Source organism: Hyperolius riggenbachi, chromosome 1 (assembly GCF_040937935.1).
Source record: "Hyperolius riggenbachi isolate aHypRig1 chromosome 1, aHypRig1.pri, whole genome shotgun sequence".
In the NCBI taxonomy this organism is placed as follows: Eukaryota; Metazoa; Chordata; class Amphibia; order Anura; family Hyperoliidae; genus Hyperolius; species Hyperolius riggenbachi.
This window is the reverse complement of record NC_090646.1, coordinates 436,087,070-436,110,282: the sequence shown is the minus strand read 5'-3', so window position 1 is coordinate 436,110,282 and position 23,213 is coordinate 436,087,070. Positions and strand designations below refer to the sequence as shown.

General features: G+C 45.5%; 1 protein-coding gene across 1 annotated transcript in view; it reads right to left on the bottom strand.

Annotated features, from left to right (window-relative positions):
- LOC137519047 (spindle assembly abnormal protein 6 homolog) overlaps positions 1-23,000 on the bottom strand; it is a 103,261-nt gene extending 80,261 nt beyond the window's left edge. The window contains exon 1 of the mRNA XM_068237669.1: positions 22,635-23,000. Coding sequence (XP_068093770.1) covers positions 22,635-22,699 — 65 coding nt within the window. The 5' untranslated portion in view covers positions 22,700-23,000. The remainder of the gene's footprint in view (positions 1-22,634) is intronic.
- Between the last annotated feature and the right edge of the window lie 213 nt (positions 23,001-23,213).

Sequence of the window (23,213 nt, the reverse complement as noted above, 5' to 3'; positions counted from 1 at the left end):
CCCCTGTGTTACAGCCTTATTCCAAATTGGATTAAATGTATTTTTTCCTCAGAATTCTACACACCACCCCATAATGACCCATAGTGAAAAAAAAAAAAAAGGGTTTGAGGTTTTGGCAAGTTTAATAAAAAAAACAAAAACAAACAGAGAACTCACATGTACATAAGTATTCACAGCCTTTGTTCAATACTTTGTCGATGCACCTTTAGCAGCAATTACAGCCTCAAGTTTATTTGAAAATGATGCTGCAAGCTTGGCACACCTATCCTCTTCGGCAGTTTTGCCCATTCCTCTTTACAGTTCCATCAGGTTAAATGGGAAGTGTCAGTGCACAGCCATTTTAAAGCGTATAAAACCCTGACATAATATTCAATAAAAACATGTTTTCCTACTTTTTATATGCCATACGGTTATCATATTTGCTTTTGTGCATAAGTATTATTATTTATTTAGAAATTACAAGTTTTCAAAGTACACTTTTTTGCTTTGACAGCTGACTTTGCATTTTATTCATAACGTTTTTTTTTTCCATGTTGAAATATAAGCAGAAATACTTGCTGTCTGTCTTTGTTCAGGACACTCTGCAGTGTCAGAAAAGTGTTTACCTTTCTCACTTGATACAAATAAACACAAAACAACATTATCTCTAGTTCGGATTCGTCCAGCTTTCCCAGGTTTGAGATTTTCTGTCCTGTGTTTAACCGTTTGAATGCTGTTCTAGTAAAAAAAAAAAAAAAGCTGGTAGTATATAATATGCTGTAAATAATGTTTTAGAGCAAAGAATAATTGCTGGGTTTGATTCCGCTTTAAGATCTCTCCAGAGATGTTAAATCGGATTTAAGTCAGAGTCTGGCTGGGCCATTCAAGGACACCGAGTTGTCCTGAAGCCACCCCTTTGATATCTTGGCTGTGTTCTTAGGGTCGTTGCCCTGCTGAAAGATGAACTATCACCCTAGTCCGAGTTCAAGAGTGCTCTGAATCAGGTTTTCATCCATGATATTTCTGTACGTTGCTGCAGTCTTATTTCCCTTTATCCTGACTAGTCTCCCAGTTCCTGCAGCTGAAGAAAAAAAAAAAAAAAACAGCACGTTGCTGCCACCACCATGCTTCAATGTAGGAATGGTATTGGCCTGGTTATGAGCGGTGGTTTGCTCCAAACGTGACACCTGCTATTCACACCAAAGAGCTCAATCTTTGTATTATCAGACCAGAGCATTTTGTTTCTCATGGTCATCAGGTGTCTTTTGGCAAACTCCAGGCAGGCTGCCATTTGCCTTTTACAAAGGAGTGGCTTCTGTCTGGCCACTCTACCATACAGGCCTGATTGGTGGATTGCTGCAGAGATGTTGTCCTTCTGGAAGATTCTCATCTCTCCAAAGAAGACCTCTGGAGCTCTAACAGAGTGACCATCTGATTCTTGGTCATCTCCCAGACTAAGGTCCTTCTCCTCCTCCAATCGCTTAGTTTAGATGGTCGCCCAGTTCTAGTGGTTTTGAACTTATTCTTACGGATGATGTCGGCCACTATGCTCATTGTGACCTTCAAAAAGTGCAGATTTTTTTCCAGGGCTGTGGAGTCGGAGTCGTGGAGTCGGGCAATTTTGCGTGCCTGGAGTCAGAGTCGGGGAAAAATGCACCGACTCCGACTCCTAATGAATTTGTAACTGTAATTAAAATAGAAAATATGATAAAATGTTCTATTTCTCAGATAATAGTCATTAAAAGTAATGTATATATACACTATATATACAGTAATAGCTGTGCTTAGTCCACAAAAATGAAATAAACCAATCAAAATTAGTTACTTGTGCTGCTTTAATAAAGCAGTCCCCGTATTTTTAAGGTCAGATATACATATCCGATTGTGACTGTATATATGATGTGTACACAGGAATCTCTTATATATACACTTAATAACATCTATGCTGTAAGAATAAAGCCTGATGTGTAGTTGTGTCACTAATAGAGATGGTCAACGAGATGGAAATAATTCTGCATTGATGCTGATTTATGCAAATGTATGCACTCCCTTTGCTGATGAAATCAAATAATTTGATATGTTGCTAAAATTTGGTTTGGTGACTACAAATTAAAGGGTAACTGAGATGGATGAAAAGTAAAGTTTTGTACATACCTGGGGCTTCCTCCAGCCCCCTTCAGGCTAATCAGTCCCTCGCTGTCCTCCACCACCCGGATCTTCTGCTATGAGTCCTGGTAATTCAGCCAGTCAGCGCTGTCCGGCCGCATGCCGCTCCCACAGCCAGGAACATTCTGCACCTGCGCAATAGTGCTGCACAGGTGTAGTATGCTCCTGGCGGCGGAGTGTGTGCATGCGCACTACGCCCGACTGGCTCAAGTACCTGGACTCCTAGCAGAAGATCCAGGTGGTGGAGGAGGACAACGAGGGACTGATTATCCTGAAGGGGGCTGGAGGAAGCCCCAGGTATGTATAAAACTTTAATTTCATCTGTCTCATGTTTACTTTGTTACACAGTAGTACTATACTCTACATATGCACTCCCCACAGAGCTGCAGGGAATCCACTGAGAATGCTGTGCACATTGAACACAGAGGTCTTGTCTGTCACCCATAAACCTGGTTCAGATTGTGCATGAAGAATGTGTAATAGAGGAAGAATCTCCTTATTCCCCTGCAGAGTACCTACACATCATTCTTACATGTACCCACAGTTACATTGCCTAGGGCCTGATAGATGTTCTTTGTTCCGGTTTGTACCTTTTACAAGTACTCTTACCAAGGACTAGTTTTAGTCTAAAGGGAATAAATATAGTAGTCTACATATCCTTCTCACTTCAGTTGTCTTGTAAAATTCCTAAGCGTTGGCAGTTAAGAGACGAATTTCATGTTACATACTTTTAATCAACAAAATTGTAATATGCAAATGAGAGGAGTCGGAGTCGAGGAGTTGGAGTCGGTGGAATCCTAAACTGAGGAGTCGGAGTCGGTGGATTTTTGGACCGACTCCACAGCCCTGTTTTTTTCTATAACCTTACACATATTTTTGCCTCGAGAAAATTCAGCCTTGGAGGTCTACAGGCAATTCCTTTGACTTCATTCTTGGTGTGTGCTCTGACGTGAGCGGTCAACTGTGAGGACCTAATATAAACAAGTGTGTGCATTTCCAAATCACGTCAAATCAACTGAATTTACCACAGGTTGACTTCAATTAAGCTGCAGAAACATCTCAAGGATGATCAGGGGAAAGAAGATGCACCTATCTCTCTCTCTCTAGATCATATATCTATCTATCTATCTATCTATCTATCTATCTATCTATCTATCTATCTATCTATCTATCTATATCTTAGAGTAAGTGCCTCAACCTTCAAGCAAGAAGAAGTAGCGCCCTGCCCCCAGGGCAAGTCCAAGCAAGAAGGGGCCGGTCCAAGCAAGAAGAAGTAGCACCCTTCCCTCAAGGGTGGTCCTAGACTTGCCGCCGAGCTGGAGGGGGTAGCGGGCAAGAAGGGGGTATTGGGCACAGCGGCGGGGAGGGGGGGGGGGGGGTCAGAACCCCCCTCCCTCACCTGGGACCCCCATCTGCGCTCCTCCTCTGGCTTAAGTTCAGCAGCAGCCGCTGCTATTAGTAAGAGGCAGTGGGCGGGGATGACTCACCTCTTCCGCGTTCCTCTATCACTTCCTGCAATGCCGTCCACTTACAATACAGTGGCCGGCAATGCAGGAAGTGGCGACAGTGGAACGCGCGCTGGAACGAGGAAGAGGCGATTTATCCCCGCCCACTGCCTCTTACTAATAGAGGTGGATGCTGCTGAGCTTAAGCTGGAGGGGGAGCGCACATGGGGGACCCAGGTGAGGTAAGGGGGGGGTCCTGCTGAGCTTAAGCTGCAGGGGGAGCGCACATGGGGACCCAGGTGAGGGAGGGGGCGGTCCTGGTGAGCTTAAGCTGGAGGAGCGCACATGGGGGACCAAGGTGAGGGGGGGTCCAACCCCCCTCCATGCTGCTGTGCCCAATACCATCTTCCTGCCCGCTACCCCCTTATGCGGCGTATGCTACGGCGCGGGCCGGCTGGTGCTCAATAATGAGCTTCATAGCAAAAGCTGTGATTGTTTTTGCACATGTGCTTCAATTTGTTTTTTTTTTTTTTTTTTTTTATGAATTTAATCCATTTTGGAATAAGGCTGTTAAATAATTTGTGGACAAAGTGATGTGCAATGAATACTTTCTGGATGCACTGTATGTAGTATAGTAGAACAGTAAGGCCCCATACACACATCAGACTATAGTCTTTGGAAAATGAAAGATCACAGACCAATCTTACCACCCTTCATGTAGTATGAGAGCCATACTCTACACAGTCTTTTCTATGGAGCTGAACTCCACATCAGAAAAAAGTCTTTGCAAGATGCTGCACACACAGATGCTGTACAGACACAAAAGATCAGTATCTGCAAAAGATCTGTTCCTGCCAAAAATCCATTCCTGCAAATTGCAATGATAGTCTATGAGATCTGCAGATCATCATACACACATGATTTAACTGACATTCATCTGCAGATCAGATCCACCAGGATGGATTTTCAGATCTGCGGATGATTGCTTGATCTGCAGATGAATGTCAGTTGAATCATGTGTGTATGATGATCTGCAGATCTCATAGACTATCATTGCAATTTGCAGGAATGGATTTTTGGCAGGAACAGATCTTTTGCAGATACTGATCTTTTGTGTCTGTACAGCATCTGTGTGTGAAGCATCTTGCAAAGATTTTTTTCTGATGGGGAGTTCAGCTCCATAGAAAAGACTGTGTAGAGTATGGCTCTCATACTACATGAAGGGTGGTAAGATTGGTCTGTGATCTTTCATTTTCAAAAGACTATGGTCTGATGTGTGTATGGGGCCTAACCTCAGGGCACAGGTGTCAAACTCAAATTTATGTCTCTGGGCAGGGGTTTTGGTGGGGAGGTAAAACAGAGCGGTTAAGCTGTGTACACATACTAGATTTAACCTGGACGATAACCACCTCTGCCGACAAACTAACCTGTGTACAACAGTCTCCTACACTCCCCCTCGAGCATCGATAGCCTGGAGTCTGTACTTGACCCTGCAATGTCATCTGAGTGATTGTTTTCCGATCCTTCCTGGGTAACGTGCCTCATGTTGTGATTAAATGTAGAGAAAATTCTTTCCAGTATGCTGCATTACTGAGCACTTTCCACCACTTCTCTCTTCTGAAGTCTCCAAGTGCCCCCTTGCAGAACAAATTCTGGATTGTAAAAGGTATCTAGTCCTTTTTCTGAGCACAAATGCAGAAGGTGCAGGAATAGTCACATCACATGCAACATGGGTGTCTTGGGAGAGGTCAGATGTCACAGCTAGTCAGGCTCAGCAGAGAACAAATTTATGGGAAATGTGTTTATTTGCATTTGCTTTCCCATTCCAGCTCTAGTTTCTCAAACCGGATATGCATAGTATTCAATTTCACCTTAATGCTGGAAATACACTGTTCGTTTTTTAGGTGATTAGATGGTTCGGTAGATAGTTTCCGACATGTCCGATCTCCCTTTCAATTCTTTCGCCGCTCAATTTCTGATAGAACTGAATGGAAAACATAAGAAAAGCGAGTGGAAGAGAATCGAATTCAGCGGCAAAAACGATCGAGAGGAGAAACGCACGACAGAAACGAACCGTGTATTCCCAGCATACGGTAAGTATGATAAGAAATCTGGCTAAGCAATATGCTGCACATAATGAGGGAGCAAGGGAAATCCGAGTATACAGGCTCATACACATGCCTGACTGCAGCCGACGGGTCCGTCGGCACCTCCCGCTGGGCGGGATTTTAGCAGACAGTACAGCATGTGTACAGTCTGTCGGCGGACTGAGAAGGCTGTTTCTGAACGATCCCCCCGGCGTATCGTTCAGAAACAGCCTTCTCAGTCTGCCGACATACTGTACACGCGCTGTACTGTCTGCTGAATACCCGTCCAGTGGGAGGTGCCAACGGACCCGTCGTTGGCTGCAGTCAGGCGTGTGTACAAGCCTTAAAGCTGGCACACGCATCACAATTCAATCTATTACATCACTTGATAAATCCATCAAATGCTTGTGCAAATTAAATTAAGGCTTTCGTACAATGTAAAGGGGCCCATACACCTAATGATTTTCCCGCCGATATACAGCCGTTTCGATCACAGTGATCGAAACGGCTGTGAAATCGCCGCGCACACCACTGACAGAACGATCAATTTACGTCCGAAATCGATTGTTCTTGTCGATTACCGTCGAACCATCTGTGCAGAAGATTTTTCTCGGTCGCCGGCGGGTCGGGAGTGCGTCGTTAGAATGCTTGACGACCGACGCAATACAGCGGGTATACATTACCCGCTCCGGCCGGCGCGAGTCCCCTGGTCTTCTCCGCTTCGGGCTCCAGAGCTACAAAGAACTTCCTGTCCCGGCAGGAAGTTTAAACAGTAGAGCGCCCTCTACTATTTAAACTTCCCCTGGTCAGGAAGTTCAGTTGCCGGAGCCAGAGCGGAGAAGAAGATAGCGGGGACTCGCGCCGGCCGAGCAGGTAATGTATGCGTGGGGGGAGGAGGGGGCAGCTCCACAGATTGTGAACGGTTTCAGGCTGAAATCGATTCACAATCTGTTTGCAGTAAAGGTGGCCATACGATCCCTCTCTGATCAGATTCGATCAGAGAGGGATCTGTTGGTCGAATCTGATGGCAAATCGACCAGTGTATGGCCACCTTAAAGGGGAACTGAAGAGAGAGGTATATGGAGGCTGTCATGTTTATTTCCTTTTAATCAATACCAGTTGCCTGGCAGCCCTGCTGGTCTATTTCTCTGCAGTAGTATCTGATTAAAACCAGAAACAAGCATGCAGCTAGTCTTGTCAGATCAGACTTATAAGTCTGAACCACCTGATCCGCTGCATGCTTGTTTAGGGGCTATGGCTAATAGTATTAGAGGCAGAGGATCAGCAGGGCTGCCAGGCAACTGGTATTTTCTAAAATGGAAATAAACATGACAGCCTCCATATACCTCTCTCTTCAGTTCCCCTTTAAGGCTGTTTTTTATGGGGTTGATTAGGCTGTACTAAGATAATCTTGTTACATTTTCAGCACAATCTAATATCAAGATATTCAGTGATCCGATAATAGCTTCCCAACCAAGACAACGGTCAGTGCAAATGAGATCAGAAAAGCCAGTATAATCGATAATTTAAAAAAAAAAAAAAAAAAAAATTCATGTATTTAGCATGTACATTCAAACAGATAAGCTACAGTTAATAAGCTACTGAGATGTCAACTAAAAAGCTATACAAATTCTAAAAACCACCATTTTTCACAATTGTTTCCTAAAAAAAAATACTGTACTTCCAAAAGTGATTACTGCCATAATTGTAGAATTTATAAAAGAATTTGTCTAGGAACATTACATTTTTTAAATGCATCTTCAATGGTGAGAATATTAAATATCACAAAAAAATATTTGCTTTCCCCATCTGGATTAGAGCTCCAGAGAAAAGTGCTAGCTGCTAAAGCTGCCTTTTAAAAAGGAACGCCTAACGCCGATAGGCGGCGGCGGGTTTAAGTGGTTATTACTTGGAAACGGCCTTTCCATGTCAGTTCACGGAGACTGTCTCCGTGAACAGTGTGCGAGCCGCTCGCACGCCTAATGTAAACGCGTGGGGAAGAAATCCCCGCTGTTTACATCAATACGCAGCAGCGCCATAAGGCAGATCGGCGATCCCCGGCCTCTGATTGGCCGGGGATCGCCGTCATTTGATAGGCTGAAGCCTATCCTACAATGCGCAGGATGGATATCCGACCTGCGCAGCTTAATGAGGGAGAGGGAGGTAAGGGGAAGGAGGGAACGCGGAAAACGCTGCGGAGGGGGGCTTTGAAGAGCCCCCCGCTCGGCCACACGGAGCGGCGGCGATCAGACCCCCCAGCAGGTCATCCCCTAGTAGGGAAAATGGGGGGGGGGTGGAGTCTGATCACCCTGCCGTGCACATGATTTGCGCTGCGGGCTGGAAAGCCCACACAGCGCAGAACTGATAGAACAGCCCCGGTCCTTAAGTGGTTAAAGCAGGATTGTCAGCCACAAAATCAAATTCCATTTAAACACCTGAATGTGTTTATATTGCTGCCAGGAACCTCAGCCTGCAGTGCAAGCTCTCCAATCTATTCAGAAATGTCTCTGCTGTAATCATCTTATCTCGGTATACCAAGCTCTATTCTCTGCCATTGCTGACCAGAGGGAGAGAGGGAAGCTTGTCATCTCCCCTTCAACATTCCTGCTCTTCTTTGATTAGATGAGAGCATTTCAGTGTGACAGGATTAGGCTGAATTCTGATCCTGTGCTCACACATGTTTACAAGCAAGCCAGCTATGACACTACAGATTAGAGGAAAAAAGTAAGGGAGGAAATTACATCAGGATTACCTTCATTCTGAGGGAAACCGATGGCATATGCCAGGAACTGAATTCTCTTCATTTACTACATAAAATTCACTGAATTCAAAACATGGACAGTCCAATACATATAGTATGCAAGTAGAACAAGTAGCTATCTTATTAAAAAAAAGTGTTTTTTTTTCCTGGCATAGTATGGCTGATCCTCCTGCTTTAAGATTTCATCCAGTACATCCCCGCACCCCCCCCCCCCCCCTCAAAAAAAAAAAACAGACTTAAAGATGTCATTCTTTTATTTAATGCGTATAATAAGCAAGTCTGCTGAATGCATGTGTGTGAGTTTTCTTTTCACTGCTATTTCTGTGCAAATTAGGAAAATGTACTTTCTTCCCATCTCTGAAATCTCAAAAATTTTAACATACATTTGAGTCTTCCTAGGGACAGTAAGTAAGTAGAAGCAAGGAAAACTTCACTGGAGATATATCCATGTGTATTTTTATATTTATTGTGGCAGTTGCAAGAGAGGCACACAAGCAAGGGAAGCTGTGCTCATCCTATTGAGGGTCCAGGATTTAAAGGGGAGAGGAGGTGCTGACGGGAGTGGGCAATTTACATACAATGATTATCCATCTGCACTCAAACACTAACAAGCTGGAACTCTAGTACTGTTATGGTGGGAATAGACGGGTCAACCGGCGGGTCGATTAGCCGCCGGATCGACCCCAGCTGCGTTCCCGCAGATCGATTGGCGCTCGTCCCCGCCGGCGCTTCCTAATCAGCGCTCGATTCCCTGCCATTGTATTTGGTTGCACTAATGGAGGATATGCTCTAACAAAATGGTTTGCATGCAAGCATTCTGTACTAAACCCTTTCACTTGCGTTTAGGTTCCCTCCATTTCAAAAGGGTCCCTCCTCTACCCACACCAGTCAGCAAACATTTCATGCTCTCATACCTGAAATCCACATCGAGGTCATCTGTTTTTAGCATTCTAAAGCAGAGTTCCCCACAGGGCTGTGGAGTCGGTACAAAAATCCACCGACTCCTCAATTTAGGATTCCACCGACTCAGACTCCTCTAATTTGCATATTACAATCTTGTTGATTGAAAAGTATGTAACATGAAATTCGTCTCTTAACTGCCAACGCTTAAGCTGGCCATACACTGGCCCGATTTGCCGCCGTTTCGACAGCAGATTCGATCACTGGGATCGAATCTGCTGCCAATCGTTCGCGCTACACGCCGAATTTCGATCCATTTAGTCTCCGTGCGGAAAATTACCGTCGATCGCCCGTGGGTAAGGAGCGCGTCGTTAGCGGTGTTTGAGTGCCCGACGACCGACGCAATAGAGCGGCAATACATTACCTGCTCCGCCGGCGCGACTACCCCCGGTCACCGCTGCTCCATGTCCGCGCTGGTCTCCGGCATGCTTTAGTTTCTCCTGCCCGGCAGGAAGTTTAAACAGTAGAGGGCGCTTTACTGTTTAAACTTCCTGCCGGGCAGGAAGAAGTAAAGCATGCTGGACCTGGAGACCAGAGCAGAGAAGACAGCGGAGACCTGGGGATTGGAGTCTCGCCGGCGGAGCAGGTAATGTATGCGGGCGGGGGGAGCGGCGGCAGCACCACCACAACAGATTGTGAACGGTTTCAGGCTGAAATCGGTTCACAATCTGTTTGCCTAAAGGTAGCCATACGATCCCTCTCTGATCAGATTCGATCAGAGAGGGATCTATCTGTTTGTCGAATCTGATGTCAAATCGACCAGTGTATGGCTACCTTTAGGACAACTGAAATGAGAAGGATATGGAGACTGCCATATTTATTCCCTTTAGTCATAGACTAAAACTAGTCCTTGGTAAGAGTACTTGTAAAAAGTACAGCCCGGAACAAAGAACATCTATCAGGCCCTAGGCAATGTAACTGTGGGTACATGTAAGAGTGATGTGCAGGTACTCTGCAGGGGAATAAGAAGATTCTTCCTCTATAACACATTCTTCATGCACAATCTGAACCAGGTTTATGGGTGATAGACAACACCTCTGTGTTTAATGTGCACAACATTCTCAGTGGATTTCCTGCAGCTCTGTGGAGAGTGCATATGTAGAGTATAGTACTACTGTGTAACAAAGTAAACCCGAGACAGATGAAATTAAAGTTTTATACATACCTGGGGCTTCCTCCAGCCCCCTTCAGGCTAATAAATCCCTCGCTGTCCTCCTCCGCCACCTGGATCTTCTGCTATGAGTCCAGGTACTTGAGCCAGTCTGGCGTAGTGCGCATGCACACACTCCGCCGCCGAGAGCGCACTACACCTGCGCAGCACTATTGCACAGGTGCAGAACTCTCCTGGCTGTGGAAGCGGCATGTGGCCAGACTGGGCTGACTGGCTGAATTACCAGGACTCATAGCAGAAGATCCAGGTGGTGGAGGAGGACAGCGACTACATTAGCCTGAAGGGGACTGGAGGAAGCCCCAGGAATGTATAAACCTTTTCTTTTAATCAGTCTCAGGTACCCTTTAATTCGTAGTTACCAAACCAAATTTTAACATAGCAAATTATTTGATTTCATGAGCAAAGAGATCATTTGCATAACTGCATCAACGCAGAATTATTTCCATCTCATTGACCGTGTGTGTGTGTGTGTGTGTGTGTGTGTGTGTGTGTGTGTGTGTGTGTGTGTGTGTGTGTGTGTGTGTGTGTGTGTGTGTGTGTGTGTGTGTGTGTGTGTGTGTGTGTGTGTGTGTGTGTGTGTGTGTGTGTGTGTGTGTGTGTGTGTGTGTGTGTGTGTGTGTGTGTGTGTGTGTGTGTGTGTTATATACAGTCACAATCAGATGTGTATATCTGACTTTAAAAATACGGGGACTGCTTTATTGAAGCAGCACAAGTAACTCATTTTGATTGGTTTATTTCATTTTTGTGGACTAAGCACAGCTATTACTGCATGTATAAATTATTTATGATGACTATTATCTGAGAAATAGAACATTTTATCACATTTTCTATTTTAATTACAGTTTAAATTCATTAGGAGTCGGAGCATTTTTTTCCCGACTCCAGGCACCCAAAATTGCCCCGACTCCGACTCCACAGCCCTGGTTCCCCAACCCTGTCCTCAAGGCCCACCAACAGTGCACGTTTTGCAGAAAACCACAAACATGCACAGGTGAGGCAATTAGTGTCTCAGCAGAGCTGATTAGGGGAAACACTGTTCTAAAGAATACATGCATGCACCTAAGTCAAGCAGTAGTACATTGCACTACTCACACCATTATATAAATGGACTACACTGGCACAGGAGCAAGAGAGCTACAGAGTACAACCAGACCAAAATGGCTGCTAAAATATGTACACACAAGCAAGAGAAGCTGTGCACATCCTATTGAGGGCCCAGGATTTAAAGTGACACTTAAGGTGGCCATACACTGGCCCGATTTGCGGCAGTTTCGACAGCAGATTCGATCACTGGGATCGAATCTGCTGCCAATCGTTCGCGCAACACGCACCCGCCGATCCGATTTCCTCCCGAAATCGGATCGGTCCGTCGATCGTGCCGTGCGGGAAATTACCCTCGATCGCCCGCGGGTAGGGAGCGCGTCGCTAGCGGCGGCCGATCCGGTATACATTACCTGAGGCTGGCTCCCGGGCATCCCGTCCGTCACTGCTCCCGTCATGGCACCTCTGGCATCCTCGTATAACTTCCGCTGTCATGCCAGTGACAGCGGAAGTACAACTAGAGGGCGCTCTATTTGAACTTCCGCTGTCACTGGTGTGATAGCTTAAGTTCTATGCGGATGCCGGAGCCGGAGGTGCCACATGACGGGGACATCACGCCCGGGAGCCAGCCTCAGGTAATGTATACCGGCGGGGGGAGCGGCGGCAGCACCACCACAACAGATTGTGATCGGTTTCAGGCTGAAATCGATTCACAATCTGTTTGCAGGAAAGGCAGCCATACGATCCCTCTCTGATCAGATTCGATCAGATAGGGATCTGTCAGCTGGTCGATCTGATGGCACATCGACCAGTGTATGGCTGCCTTTTAAGGTAGAAAAAAAAAAAGAAAAAAAGAGAAAAAAAAAAAAAAAAAAAAAAAAGAGAAAAAAAAAGTTTTACTCACCTGGGTCTTCTACCAGCGCCCTGCAGCCATCCTGTGCCCTCGCAGCCTCGATCGGATCCTCTTGTCTCCCGCCGCCCCCAAATCCCCAGTAGCGTAAAATACTATTCCCCCTCCAATTGCAACGACTGATGTAATTTGGGGTCCGGTCAGAACCCTGAATCACCCTTAAGCACCCCACACAGTATAACATTACTGCTACTGTGGCGACTACTTTCGTCGCTCAGTGCCAAAACTAACTGCTTCACTCTTTACTCACAGGAGGAAGCCACAGTAATCAGCTCACAAATGTGTAAAGCTGCAGTGTAGAATCTACACGTCACAGATAGAGAGCTACAGATGTGGCATAGATTCTCACTTCCGCTGTCCCGAGCTGATTATACACCACACAATTCACATTTTCCATTGTTCGATAATTTCCATCATGTCCAATGTGCCTCCGATTGAGAAAGGGAACGATTTTGAGATCTATACTGTACAACATCAATCCCTTTCTTGATCAGAAATGCTGGAAATAATGGAACGGGAAATTTCTAGTCGAACGGATGGGAAAATTGTATGGTGTACCAAAGGCATAAAAGAAACAACATGCAATTCCTCTCTTCAGGTGTGCTTTAAAATGTACCTGAGATGGGGCTTTTTAAAAAATGTATACATACCTGGGGCTTCTTCCAGCCCCTTCGTCGTCCTCAGTTGTCTTCTCCTTTGCCCGCAACTGGCCCCGGAAAATCCACCAGTCGTGACCAGTCGGCGCAGGAGCACTCCCCCGTCTTGCTACCATCGGCAAGAGCATTCTGCTCCTGTGCAGCAGTACTGTTTACCTATGTCACCACCTCTGCACCTTTTATCAAGCGCATTTGAATTATTGATGGTGTGCCGACTCCACCTCTGGACTTTCCTACTGACAGAGTGTTGGCAACAGGCAGCAACATAGTAAGTTAAATTCTTCTGCCACAGCTTAAAGGGCTTCCGAGGCGAACTATATAAACTATTGTTTACTCACCTGGGGCTTCTTCCAGCTCCTCGCAGCTGTCTCAGTCTCTCACCGCAGCTCAGGTGGTCCTCTGTGTCCCCGCTGGCCAGCTACAATGATCACGACCTGCCGACGGGGTTGGCTCTTCTGTGCAGTATGCGGCAGATGATGTGGACTCACAGAAGGGTCGACCCTGCTGGCGGGTCGCGATCATTGCAGCCAGCCAGCGGGGACACAGAGGACCACCGGAGCTGCGGTGATGAGCCCCAGATGAGTAAACTATAGATTACAGTGGTTTGCAAAAGTATTCGACCCCCTGGAAGTTTTCCACATTTTGTAATATTACTGCCACAAACATGAATCAATTTTATTGGAATTCCACGTGTTAGACCAATACAAAGTGGTGTACATGTGAAAAGTGGAACGAAAATCATACAGGATTCCAAATATTTAAAAAAAAAAAAACTAACTGCAAAGTGGGGTGTGCGTAATTATTCAGCCCTGAGTCAATACTTTGTAGAACCACCTTTTGCTGTAATTACAGTTGCCAGTCTTTTAGGGTATGTCCCTACCAGCTTTGCACATCTAGAGACTGAAATCCTTGCCCATTCTTCGTTGCAAAAAAGCTCCAGCTCATCAGATTATATGGACAGCGTTTGTGAACAGCAGTTTTCAGATCTTGCCACAGATTCTCAATTGGATTTAGATCTGGACTTTGACTGGGCCATTCTAATACATGGATAGGTTTTGTTTTAAACCATTCCATTGTTGCCCTGGCTTTATGTTTAGGGTCGTTGTCCTGCTGGAAGGTGAACCTCTGCCCCAGTCTCAAGTCTTGCAGACTCCAAGAGGTTTTCTTCCAAGATTGCCCTGTATTTGGCTCCATCCATCTTCCCATCAACTCTGACTAAAGATGTCGCGAACGGTTCGCCTGCGAACGGTTCCAGGCTAACTTTGGGGGTTCACGTTCGCGGAAGTTCAATTCGCCCCATAAAGCTCTATTGAGCAAAACTTTCACCCTCTACATCACAGTCAGCAGGCACATTATTGCCAAACACACTGCTCTCACTGCTGGAGCCCCCCCCCCCCCCCCCCCCCAAGCAAGGTCCTTATACCATTTGACTCACTTGTCTGCCTACACTAATTAGTTAAGGGACAGCTGCTTCCCACCTCCCTCCTCTCCATCTACCCCTGGCAGATCTCATCTGCCAGGGAATTCCAGTATTTCAAAAGCCAGCTAACATACTGTGGCTGAGGATTGAACCCAGGTATCAGTGTATGGTAGGTAACTAACATATCCATTATACCACCAACACTTCTAGCTGAAGCTAGCTGTAGCTAGCCTAGCATGTATGTGTTAGTTACCTACCATACACTGATACCTGGGTTAAATCCCCAGCTCTGGTGCTTTGAGTCTGCCAGGAGAAAAGCATGATATAAATGTTATTTTTCTTTTGGACTGAGCATAAATTGTACATGCTAGGCTAGCTGCAGCTAGCTTCAGCTAGAAGTGTTGGTGGTATAATGGATATGTTAGTTACCTACCATACACTGATACCTGGGTTCAATCCCCAGCCACGGTATGTTAGCTGGCTTTTGAAATACTGGAATTCCCTGGCAGATGAGACCCAGCCAGGCAGAGGGAGGGCCAGCCAGGTATTAGAACACTTGAAACATGTTTTCTAACATTATTCCAGCCAGTAGAAATTTTTGAAAATTTTGAAGTTGGCATCCCCATTGAAGTCTATTGCGGTTCGCGAACTTTTTCGCGAACCAAACTTTCCGCGGAGGTTCGCGAACTGAAAATCAGAGGTTCGCAACATCTCTAACTCTGACCAGCTTCCCTGTCCCTGCTGAAGAGAAGTACCCCCAGAGCATGATTCTGCCACCACCGTATTTGACAGTGGGGATGGTGTGTTCAGAGTGATGCGCAGTGTTAGTTTTTTGCCATACAGAGTTTTGCATTTAGCCAAAAAGTTCCATTTTGGTCTCATCTGACCAGAGCACCTTCTTTGCTGTGTCCCCCACATGGCTTGTGGCAAACTGGACTTCTTATGCATTTCTGTTAACAATGACTTTCTTCTTGCCACTCTTCCATAAAGGCCAACTTTGTGCAGTGCATGACTAAAGGTGCGTACACACGTCAGATAAAAGTCTTTGGAAAATGAAAGATCACAGACCAATTTTACCCCCTTTCATGTAGTATGAGAGCCATGCTCTACACAGTCTATTCTATGGAGCTGAACTCCCCATCAGACAGAAATCTTTGCAAGATGCTGCACACAAAGATGCTGTACACATGCAACAGATCAGTGTCTGCAAAAGATCAATCCATGCAAAAGATCCATTCCTGCAAAGTGCATTCATAGTCTATGACATCTGCAGATCCTCATACACACCTTGTTTAATGGACATTCATCTGCAGATCGGACAATTATCTGCCGATCTGAAGATCCAACCTGGTGGATCTGGTCTACAGATAATTGTCTGTTAAACAAGGTGTGTATGATGAGATCTGCAGATATCATAGACTATGAATGCGGTTTGCAGGAACGGATCTTTTGCAGGAACTGATCTTTTGCAGATACTGATCTGTTGCATGTGTACAGCATCTTTGTGTGCAGCATCTTGCAAAGATTTCTGTCTGATGGGGAGTTCAGCTCCATAGAATAGACTGTGTAGAGTATGGCTCTCATACTACATGAAAGGGGGTAAAATTGGTCTGTGATCTTTCATTTTCCAAAGACTTTTACCTGACGTGTGTACCCACCTTAAGGCCACCATACAGACATCAGACCATAGTCTTTGGAAAATGAAAGATCACAGACCAATCTTACCACCCTTCCTGAAGTATAAGAGCCATACTCTACACAGTCTTTTCTATGGAGCTGAACTCCACATCAGGAAAAAATCTTTGCAAGATGCTGCACACACAGATGCTGTACAGACACAAAAGATCAGTATCTGCAAAAGATCTGTTCCTGCCAAAAATCCATTCCTGCAAATTGCAATGATAGTCTATAAGATCTGCAGATCATCATACACACATGATTTAACTGACATTCATCTGCAGATCTGCAGATCTGAAAATCCATCCTGGTGGATCTGATCTGCAGATGATTGTCAGTTAAATCATGTGTGTATGATGATCTGCAGATCTCATAGACTATCATTGCAATTTGCAGGAATGGATTTTTGGCAGGAACAGATCTTTTGCAGATACTGATCTTTTGTGTCTGTACAGCATCTGTGTGTGCAGCATCTTGCAAAGATTTTTTCCTGATGTGGAGTTCAGCTCCATAGAAAAGACTGTGTAGAGTATGGCTCTTATACTACAGGAAGGGTAGTAAGATTGGTCTGTGATCTTTCATTTTCCAAAGACTATGGTCTGATGTCTGTATGTGGCCTAAGAGTTGTACTATGGACAGATTCCCCCACCTAAACTGTAGATCTCTGCAGCTCGTCCAGAGTCACCATGGGCCTCTTGACTGCATTTCTGATCAGTGCTCTCCTTGTTCGGCCTGTGAGTTTAGGTGGACGGTCTTGTCTTGGTAGGTTTACAGTTGTGCCATCTTCCTTCCATTTCTGAATGATCACTTGAACAGTGCTCTGTGGGGTGTTCAAGGCTTTGAAAATCTTTTTGTAGCCTAAGCCCGCTTTAAATTTCTCAATAACTTTATCCCTGACCTGTCTGGTGTGTTCTTTGGACTTCATGGTGTTGTTGCTCCCAATATTCTCTTAGACAACCTCTGAGGCCGTCACAGAGCAGCTGTATTTGTACTGACATTAGATTACACACAGGTGCACTCTATTTAGTCATTAGCACTCATCAGGCAATGTCTATGGGCAACTGAATGCACTCAGACCAAAGGGGGCCGAGTCATAACGCACACCCCACTTTGCAGTTATTTGTAATGTTTGGAATCATGTATGATTTTCGTTCCACTTCTCATGTATACACCACTTTGTATTTGTCTTTCACGTGGAATTCCAATAAAAAATTGATTTAGGTTTGTGGCAGTAATATGACAAAATGTGTAAAACTTCAAGGGGGCCGAATACTTTTGCAAACCACTGTATATGGTTCGCCTCGGAAGCCCTTTAAAGTAAATCAGAGCTGAATAAATAAGAAAAATTGATGCTTACCCGGGGCTTCCGCCAGCCCCATAAAAACATTAGTCCCTCGCTGTCCTCATGCGGTCTGCCATTCAGATGCAATCATCCCCGCTAACTGTCTCAGTTTGGTACAGTCTGGAACTTCTGCACATCCGTGGGAGGTCCACACAGAAGACTCAGAATGGACGCGACTGAGCCTGTTACTGGGCCTGATCGCGGCTGAACGGAAGACCGCACGAGGACGGCGAGGGATTCATACGTGTTTATAGGGCTGGAGGAAGCAGGTAAGTATTTATTTTTCTTTTTTCTTCAGCTATGGTACACTTTAAAGAAGATATGAACTGTCCTATTTTCTTCTTTTCACCAAGTGTGACGGGCTTTAGTGAGCTGCTCAGCCCATCTTCTTACCACTTGGTTGCCACTCCTGGCTACCCTTTGCTCATCCTCATGTCCACAGACAGCAAATAAAGGCCTAGTCTGTCCGTTTTATGTTATTGTTTAGACACTCAATTTTATATAAACCATGGAACTTAACAAAAATGTATTAAACGCTGTACAGTATTAGGACAACATGAAAGAAATGTGATTGAAACTGAGCAGTGCGAGATAGTAAAACCACTTCTACTCCCAGATCCATTTCCAGTCAGGAATTAACATATTTGCCACCATATAAGACACACTTTTTCTCCCTGTGTCTTATATGCAGAATGCAGGGAATCCCCTAATTATGAACACTCACCGTCACAAATTGCTGACCCGCTGCAAAGTCAGGAACTCCCAGCATTGTCCCCCGTGTTTGCTTCTTTAACCCCCCCGGTCGCCCACTTCCCCATGTATGTTCCCCTGCCCCCTCGCCCGGTGTATAATTAACAGAGGCGGTAGCACCAACTCATCCATGGTTCCCACGGCTCCCCTAGTGATTAGGTGCGCCGGTGCTGCAGCTTCTGCTAACTATACATGGGACAGGGGGGCAGGAGGAGGATACATGGGGGTGGGGGTAGGCAGCTAATGGGAGAAAAGGGCAAATGTGTCACAGATAGGAGCACAATGGGGGACACAATCATTGGGGGAGAACATCTACAAGATGCTCCTGAAATATGGACACACCAGGTTTAGTATATATTTGTTCCCCTATAAACCTAGGTGCATCTTATATAATACAGTAATTGATCAACTGCAGGATCAGGCCACTGTCACCTGTCCACCATCTGTGCCTCTACTGTTTAGCAAACGAAACACTAGAAGCCGGATCCAACGCAAAGGAAGACATGGAGATATCACATGCAATGTATCCAGCCCTGGATCGGAAAACATGGCCTGCACTGCCAGTACACTCTGCAAGAGCAGGGAGGACAGCCACTAGACAACAGGAAATCATGCTATAGAAGAGGGAGGGGACACCAAGTACCCTGTATTGGAGGGGAAGGAAGAAGGGGATGGCCACTAGACACCAGGTATGTATTGTGACCGCCAGTCCTGCACTCCCTTCACTGGCTACCTATAGAATGGAGGGTCCTAGTCAAGATCGGCCTACTGGCATTTAAATCACTGAATACTCTGGGCCCTGGATACATGAAATGTTGCAGCTGCGTAGCAATCCCCGCATTCTCAGATCCACAGGTTCTAATAATCTAGTCATACCCAAAGTCCACTTGGAAACTTTTGGTCCCAGAGCCTTCTGTCATGCTGCCCCTACATTTTGGAACTCCTTACCTCAACAGATCAGGACAGCTCCATCCCTGGACATGTTTAAATCCAGACTGAAAACCCACCTGTTCAGTTTGGCATTTGCAGAAATATAACTTTTGTTGTGTGAATACTTGATCCTACTACCAATTACTGAATCTGAGAGAGCCTAAGCGCTTTGAGTCCTACGGGAGAAAAGCGCTATAGAAATGTTATTGTATTGTACTAACCAAGATTGTGCTCTGGGGGCATTATAATATCAAAAGAACAAACAAACAAAAAAATAAAATAAATCAGAGTATACAGTGTATATGGTATACATGGGACAGCAAGGCTGCATCTGAACAACCTTACCATCCCTAAATTTCCACCCCTGGGACTCTCAGTTGTAAGGGGGCCAAGTGCAGCTCATAAGTGAACCGTCTGCCATTTAGGATTGTTCCAGCACTTCCATTCCCAATCAGAGGGATTGAGAGACCAGAGAAAGAGACCACATAAAATCAGCACAGTGGGCAGGCCACAGCTTGATGAGAGCTAGGAGGTGACCACTAATGATACCATCTTGATTGTACAAACTTACCCCATCAATGTAATACAAACTACTACCTGAAGTATTTGTGCAAATAGTATTCACTCAGTTGACCCTTCTACTACATAGATTTGGCAAGATTGAACAATCAAAATTGTAAACGGGCTGCAATTCCACATCCGGATTTGTGACAGAAATCACACAAAAGGAAACTCAGCCTAATGGTGTCCATTCATGGTACAATGTTTTCATTTTTTATTTTTTTTTTACCAAATATAATAATAATAATAATAATAATAATAATAATAATAATAATAATAATAAAAAAACAGGATACTTGTTCATTTTTCTTTTAGAAAAAAAAAAAAAAAAAAAAAAAAGTTGGAAAATCGAACATTTTTATTGTACCATGTATGGGCACCATAAGGGATCCACAAATCCTGAATGCACAGCCACTTCTATAGCTGTGGCAATAAGAAAAACCACCGATCTAAATACTGATGTGGTCAGGCGTGTATTTTTTTTTTTCCTTAAAAGAATACTGAGCTGGGAGGGGGCACTGATCAGTTTTACTTACCTGGTGCCTATCTCAGTCTTCTACAGTCTATTACGTCCCTTGCTGTAATTCTGATCCTCTCCATAGTGCTGCTCTCCACTCCTAAACATCCAGCTACTGCGCATGCCCGTCCACGCGCCTCATTGACTGCAGAAGCGCTCTACGCATATGCAGTTAAAAGTCCTCGTGAACTGCTTAAAGGGATCCTGAAATGGGGCCACAGCAATAAAATATTTATACCTGGGGCTTCCTACTCCCCCTCCTGTCCTGATCACTCCTACACCATCCTCTTCTAACTCCACGTTCACCCGCAATTGGCCTAGAAAGTCCTCCGGTCCGGGACAAACTGCGCATGCGCGGCCTGGCCATGTGCACCCGGCGCAATCTAGTCGCTGGAAGCGTTCTGTGACTGCGCAGAACACTGCCAGCGAGGGGAGAAAGACAGAGGAGCGCATCTGGCCAGACTGCGCATGCGCCGACTACAGTATTTTCCAGGGCCGGTTGGGGTGAACGGGCAGTCAGAAGAGGATGGCATGGGTGCGATCAGGCTGAAGGAAGCCCCAGGTATGTATATTTTATTGCTGTGGCCCTACCTAAGTAGCCTCAGATAAGTAAATATGACCTCCCCCACCTCTGTATTCCTTTAAAGCAGCCTTGATCTAGAAGATACGCAACAGCATAACATTTAAAATAAATTATTAATAATAATAATATTTGTTCCAGCTAATACAAATCCTGCAATAAATCTGCAGTGTGTCTACTTCTTGCTTTCATGAAGGCAGACATATACACTTTGCTTGGAAAACATGGATGCTTAACACCCATACAAGAACATGTGCAGAATGCAGATCATGTGCTCCACAGAGACAAAAGCTCTACTAACCTGCAATTACCTCTTAAACAAGGCAGGTTATTAAAGCGCATTATTAGTCTAATTAAATGAGATTAAGCAAGAAATACAAGTGTTGTGCAGTGCCCCAGCAGCCACTTATTAGCCTTCATTAGCTGGGAACAAGTGTAATCAAGCTGCCTGGTTGCCAAGAGTTACTGTACTTCTCTGCCTGCTGGTAAGCAGAGTCAGGAGTACAGGTGCAGACACACACACACACACACACACACACACACACACACACACACACACACACACACACACACACACACACACACACCAGCCTTTTCTAATGACTTGGGAATCATACACCGAGCAACGTAGCCAATGTCCATTATGCTGGGCATACACAGTTTGTTTCCTTATTAATCGAGCCGCTGATGGCTCGATTTATAATATCCGACAGGTCCGATGACCTGCCGGATAGATTCCCCGCTCAATGCCCGCCGGTGGACAATAGAGGGGAATCGAGCGGCTGATAAGGAGAGCGGGCAGGGACAAGCGTGAATCGATCCGTGCGGACGAGCGGGGATGCACCGGCGCATAATTGGATCAGTGTATGCCCAGCATAACATCCAGCAATGGCTATCATTCATAAAGCATTCCCGCATGCGGAAATGCTGAAAACAGCTGACTTTACCGACCACTTGGCAAAATCTCCATTCACAAAAGCTGTTTCTGCATGAAAAGCTGACATTCCCGAAGAAGAGCGATAAATTACCACCTTGTGCAGTGATTATCTTAAAAAAAGTCACAAAATGTCAATTCATAAAAATTAACGCAAGCAGCATGAGGACGGGGGAATACCTCTCCCTCGGATGTGGCGATAACCATGCTAACTTAATGGAGACAGACCTCACAGGCAGCTGCAGAGCAGAACACGGAGAAATGTATCAACTCGGCAGCTTCCTGTGTTTCTGCAAGCCTACCGCCTGCCTACAGACAGCCTAGTTCGGAAAATCTCTGCACTGCTATCGCAACTGTACACTATTTTTATGAATGAAAAATGACATTTTAGCAGAAAACAAACGCAATTTGGGCCACATTTTAGCAGAAAACAAACGCAATTTGGGCCACATTTTAGCAGAAAACAAACGCAATTTGGGCCACATTTTAGCAGAAACAAACGCAATTTGGGCCACATTTTAGCAGAAACAAACGCAATTTGGGCCACATTTTAGCAGAAACAAACGCAATTTGGGCCACATTTTAGCAAAAAATAAACGCAATTAGGGCCACATTTTAGCAGAAACAAAGGCAATTTGGGCCACATTTCAGCAAAAAACAAACGCAATTTGGGCCACAGAGTCCCGAGGCCGGGACACATAGGAGCCATCAGCCATGTGCCGACATGTAGCAGTGCTGGTAACTTACCTTTCCTCACAGTCCCGACATTTGATGATAATAGACACCACGTTACAGAACAACTCCTCCGTCATAGTGACTGTATTGTGTAAAGTATCTCCCCCTCTAGATTGACGTCTCTGGCATCCCCGCAGCGTAAAGCAGCGGCTTCCCCCGGATGGGCGTCCTGCAGTGTGTGGAAGCGATGAATGCACTGCACGCCGCTCGCCTCACAGTCACAGGCACACACCTGTTATATTGGTAAAAGTTGTAGCGTGGCCACCATGCTCGCTCCCGGGGAACTGGCGAGACGCCACACCTCACCCTCTCTCTCTGGCCCAGCTCCGTCCTCTCCTCCCACCTGCTCGGCCGCGGCTCCCGTGGGGATTCGCGCCACCTTCCCGCCGCCCGCAGCCCTCTCGCCTCTCCTGTGTCATTTCCCTGCCGCACCTCCAGCCACAGCTCCGGGGCGTGAGGCAGACACACAATTGAGCAACTGCGGGTGACCTCAGGGCAGGTGTGCAAATACAGCCAGGAATTTTCTTTAGGAAGCCGATTATTAGGATGCAGCGAGTGACTTGTACAGTTCTGTGGCATTAGGAAATTCGA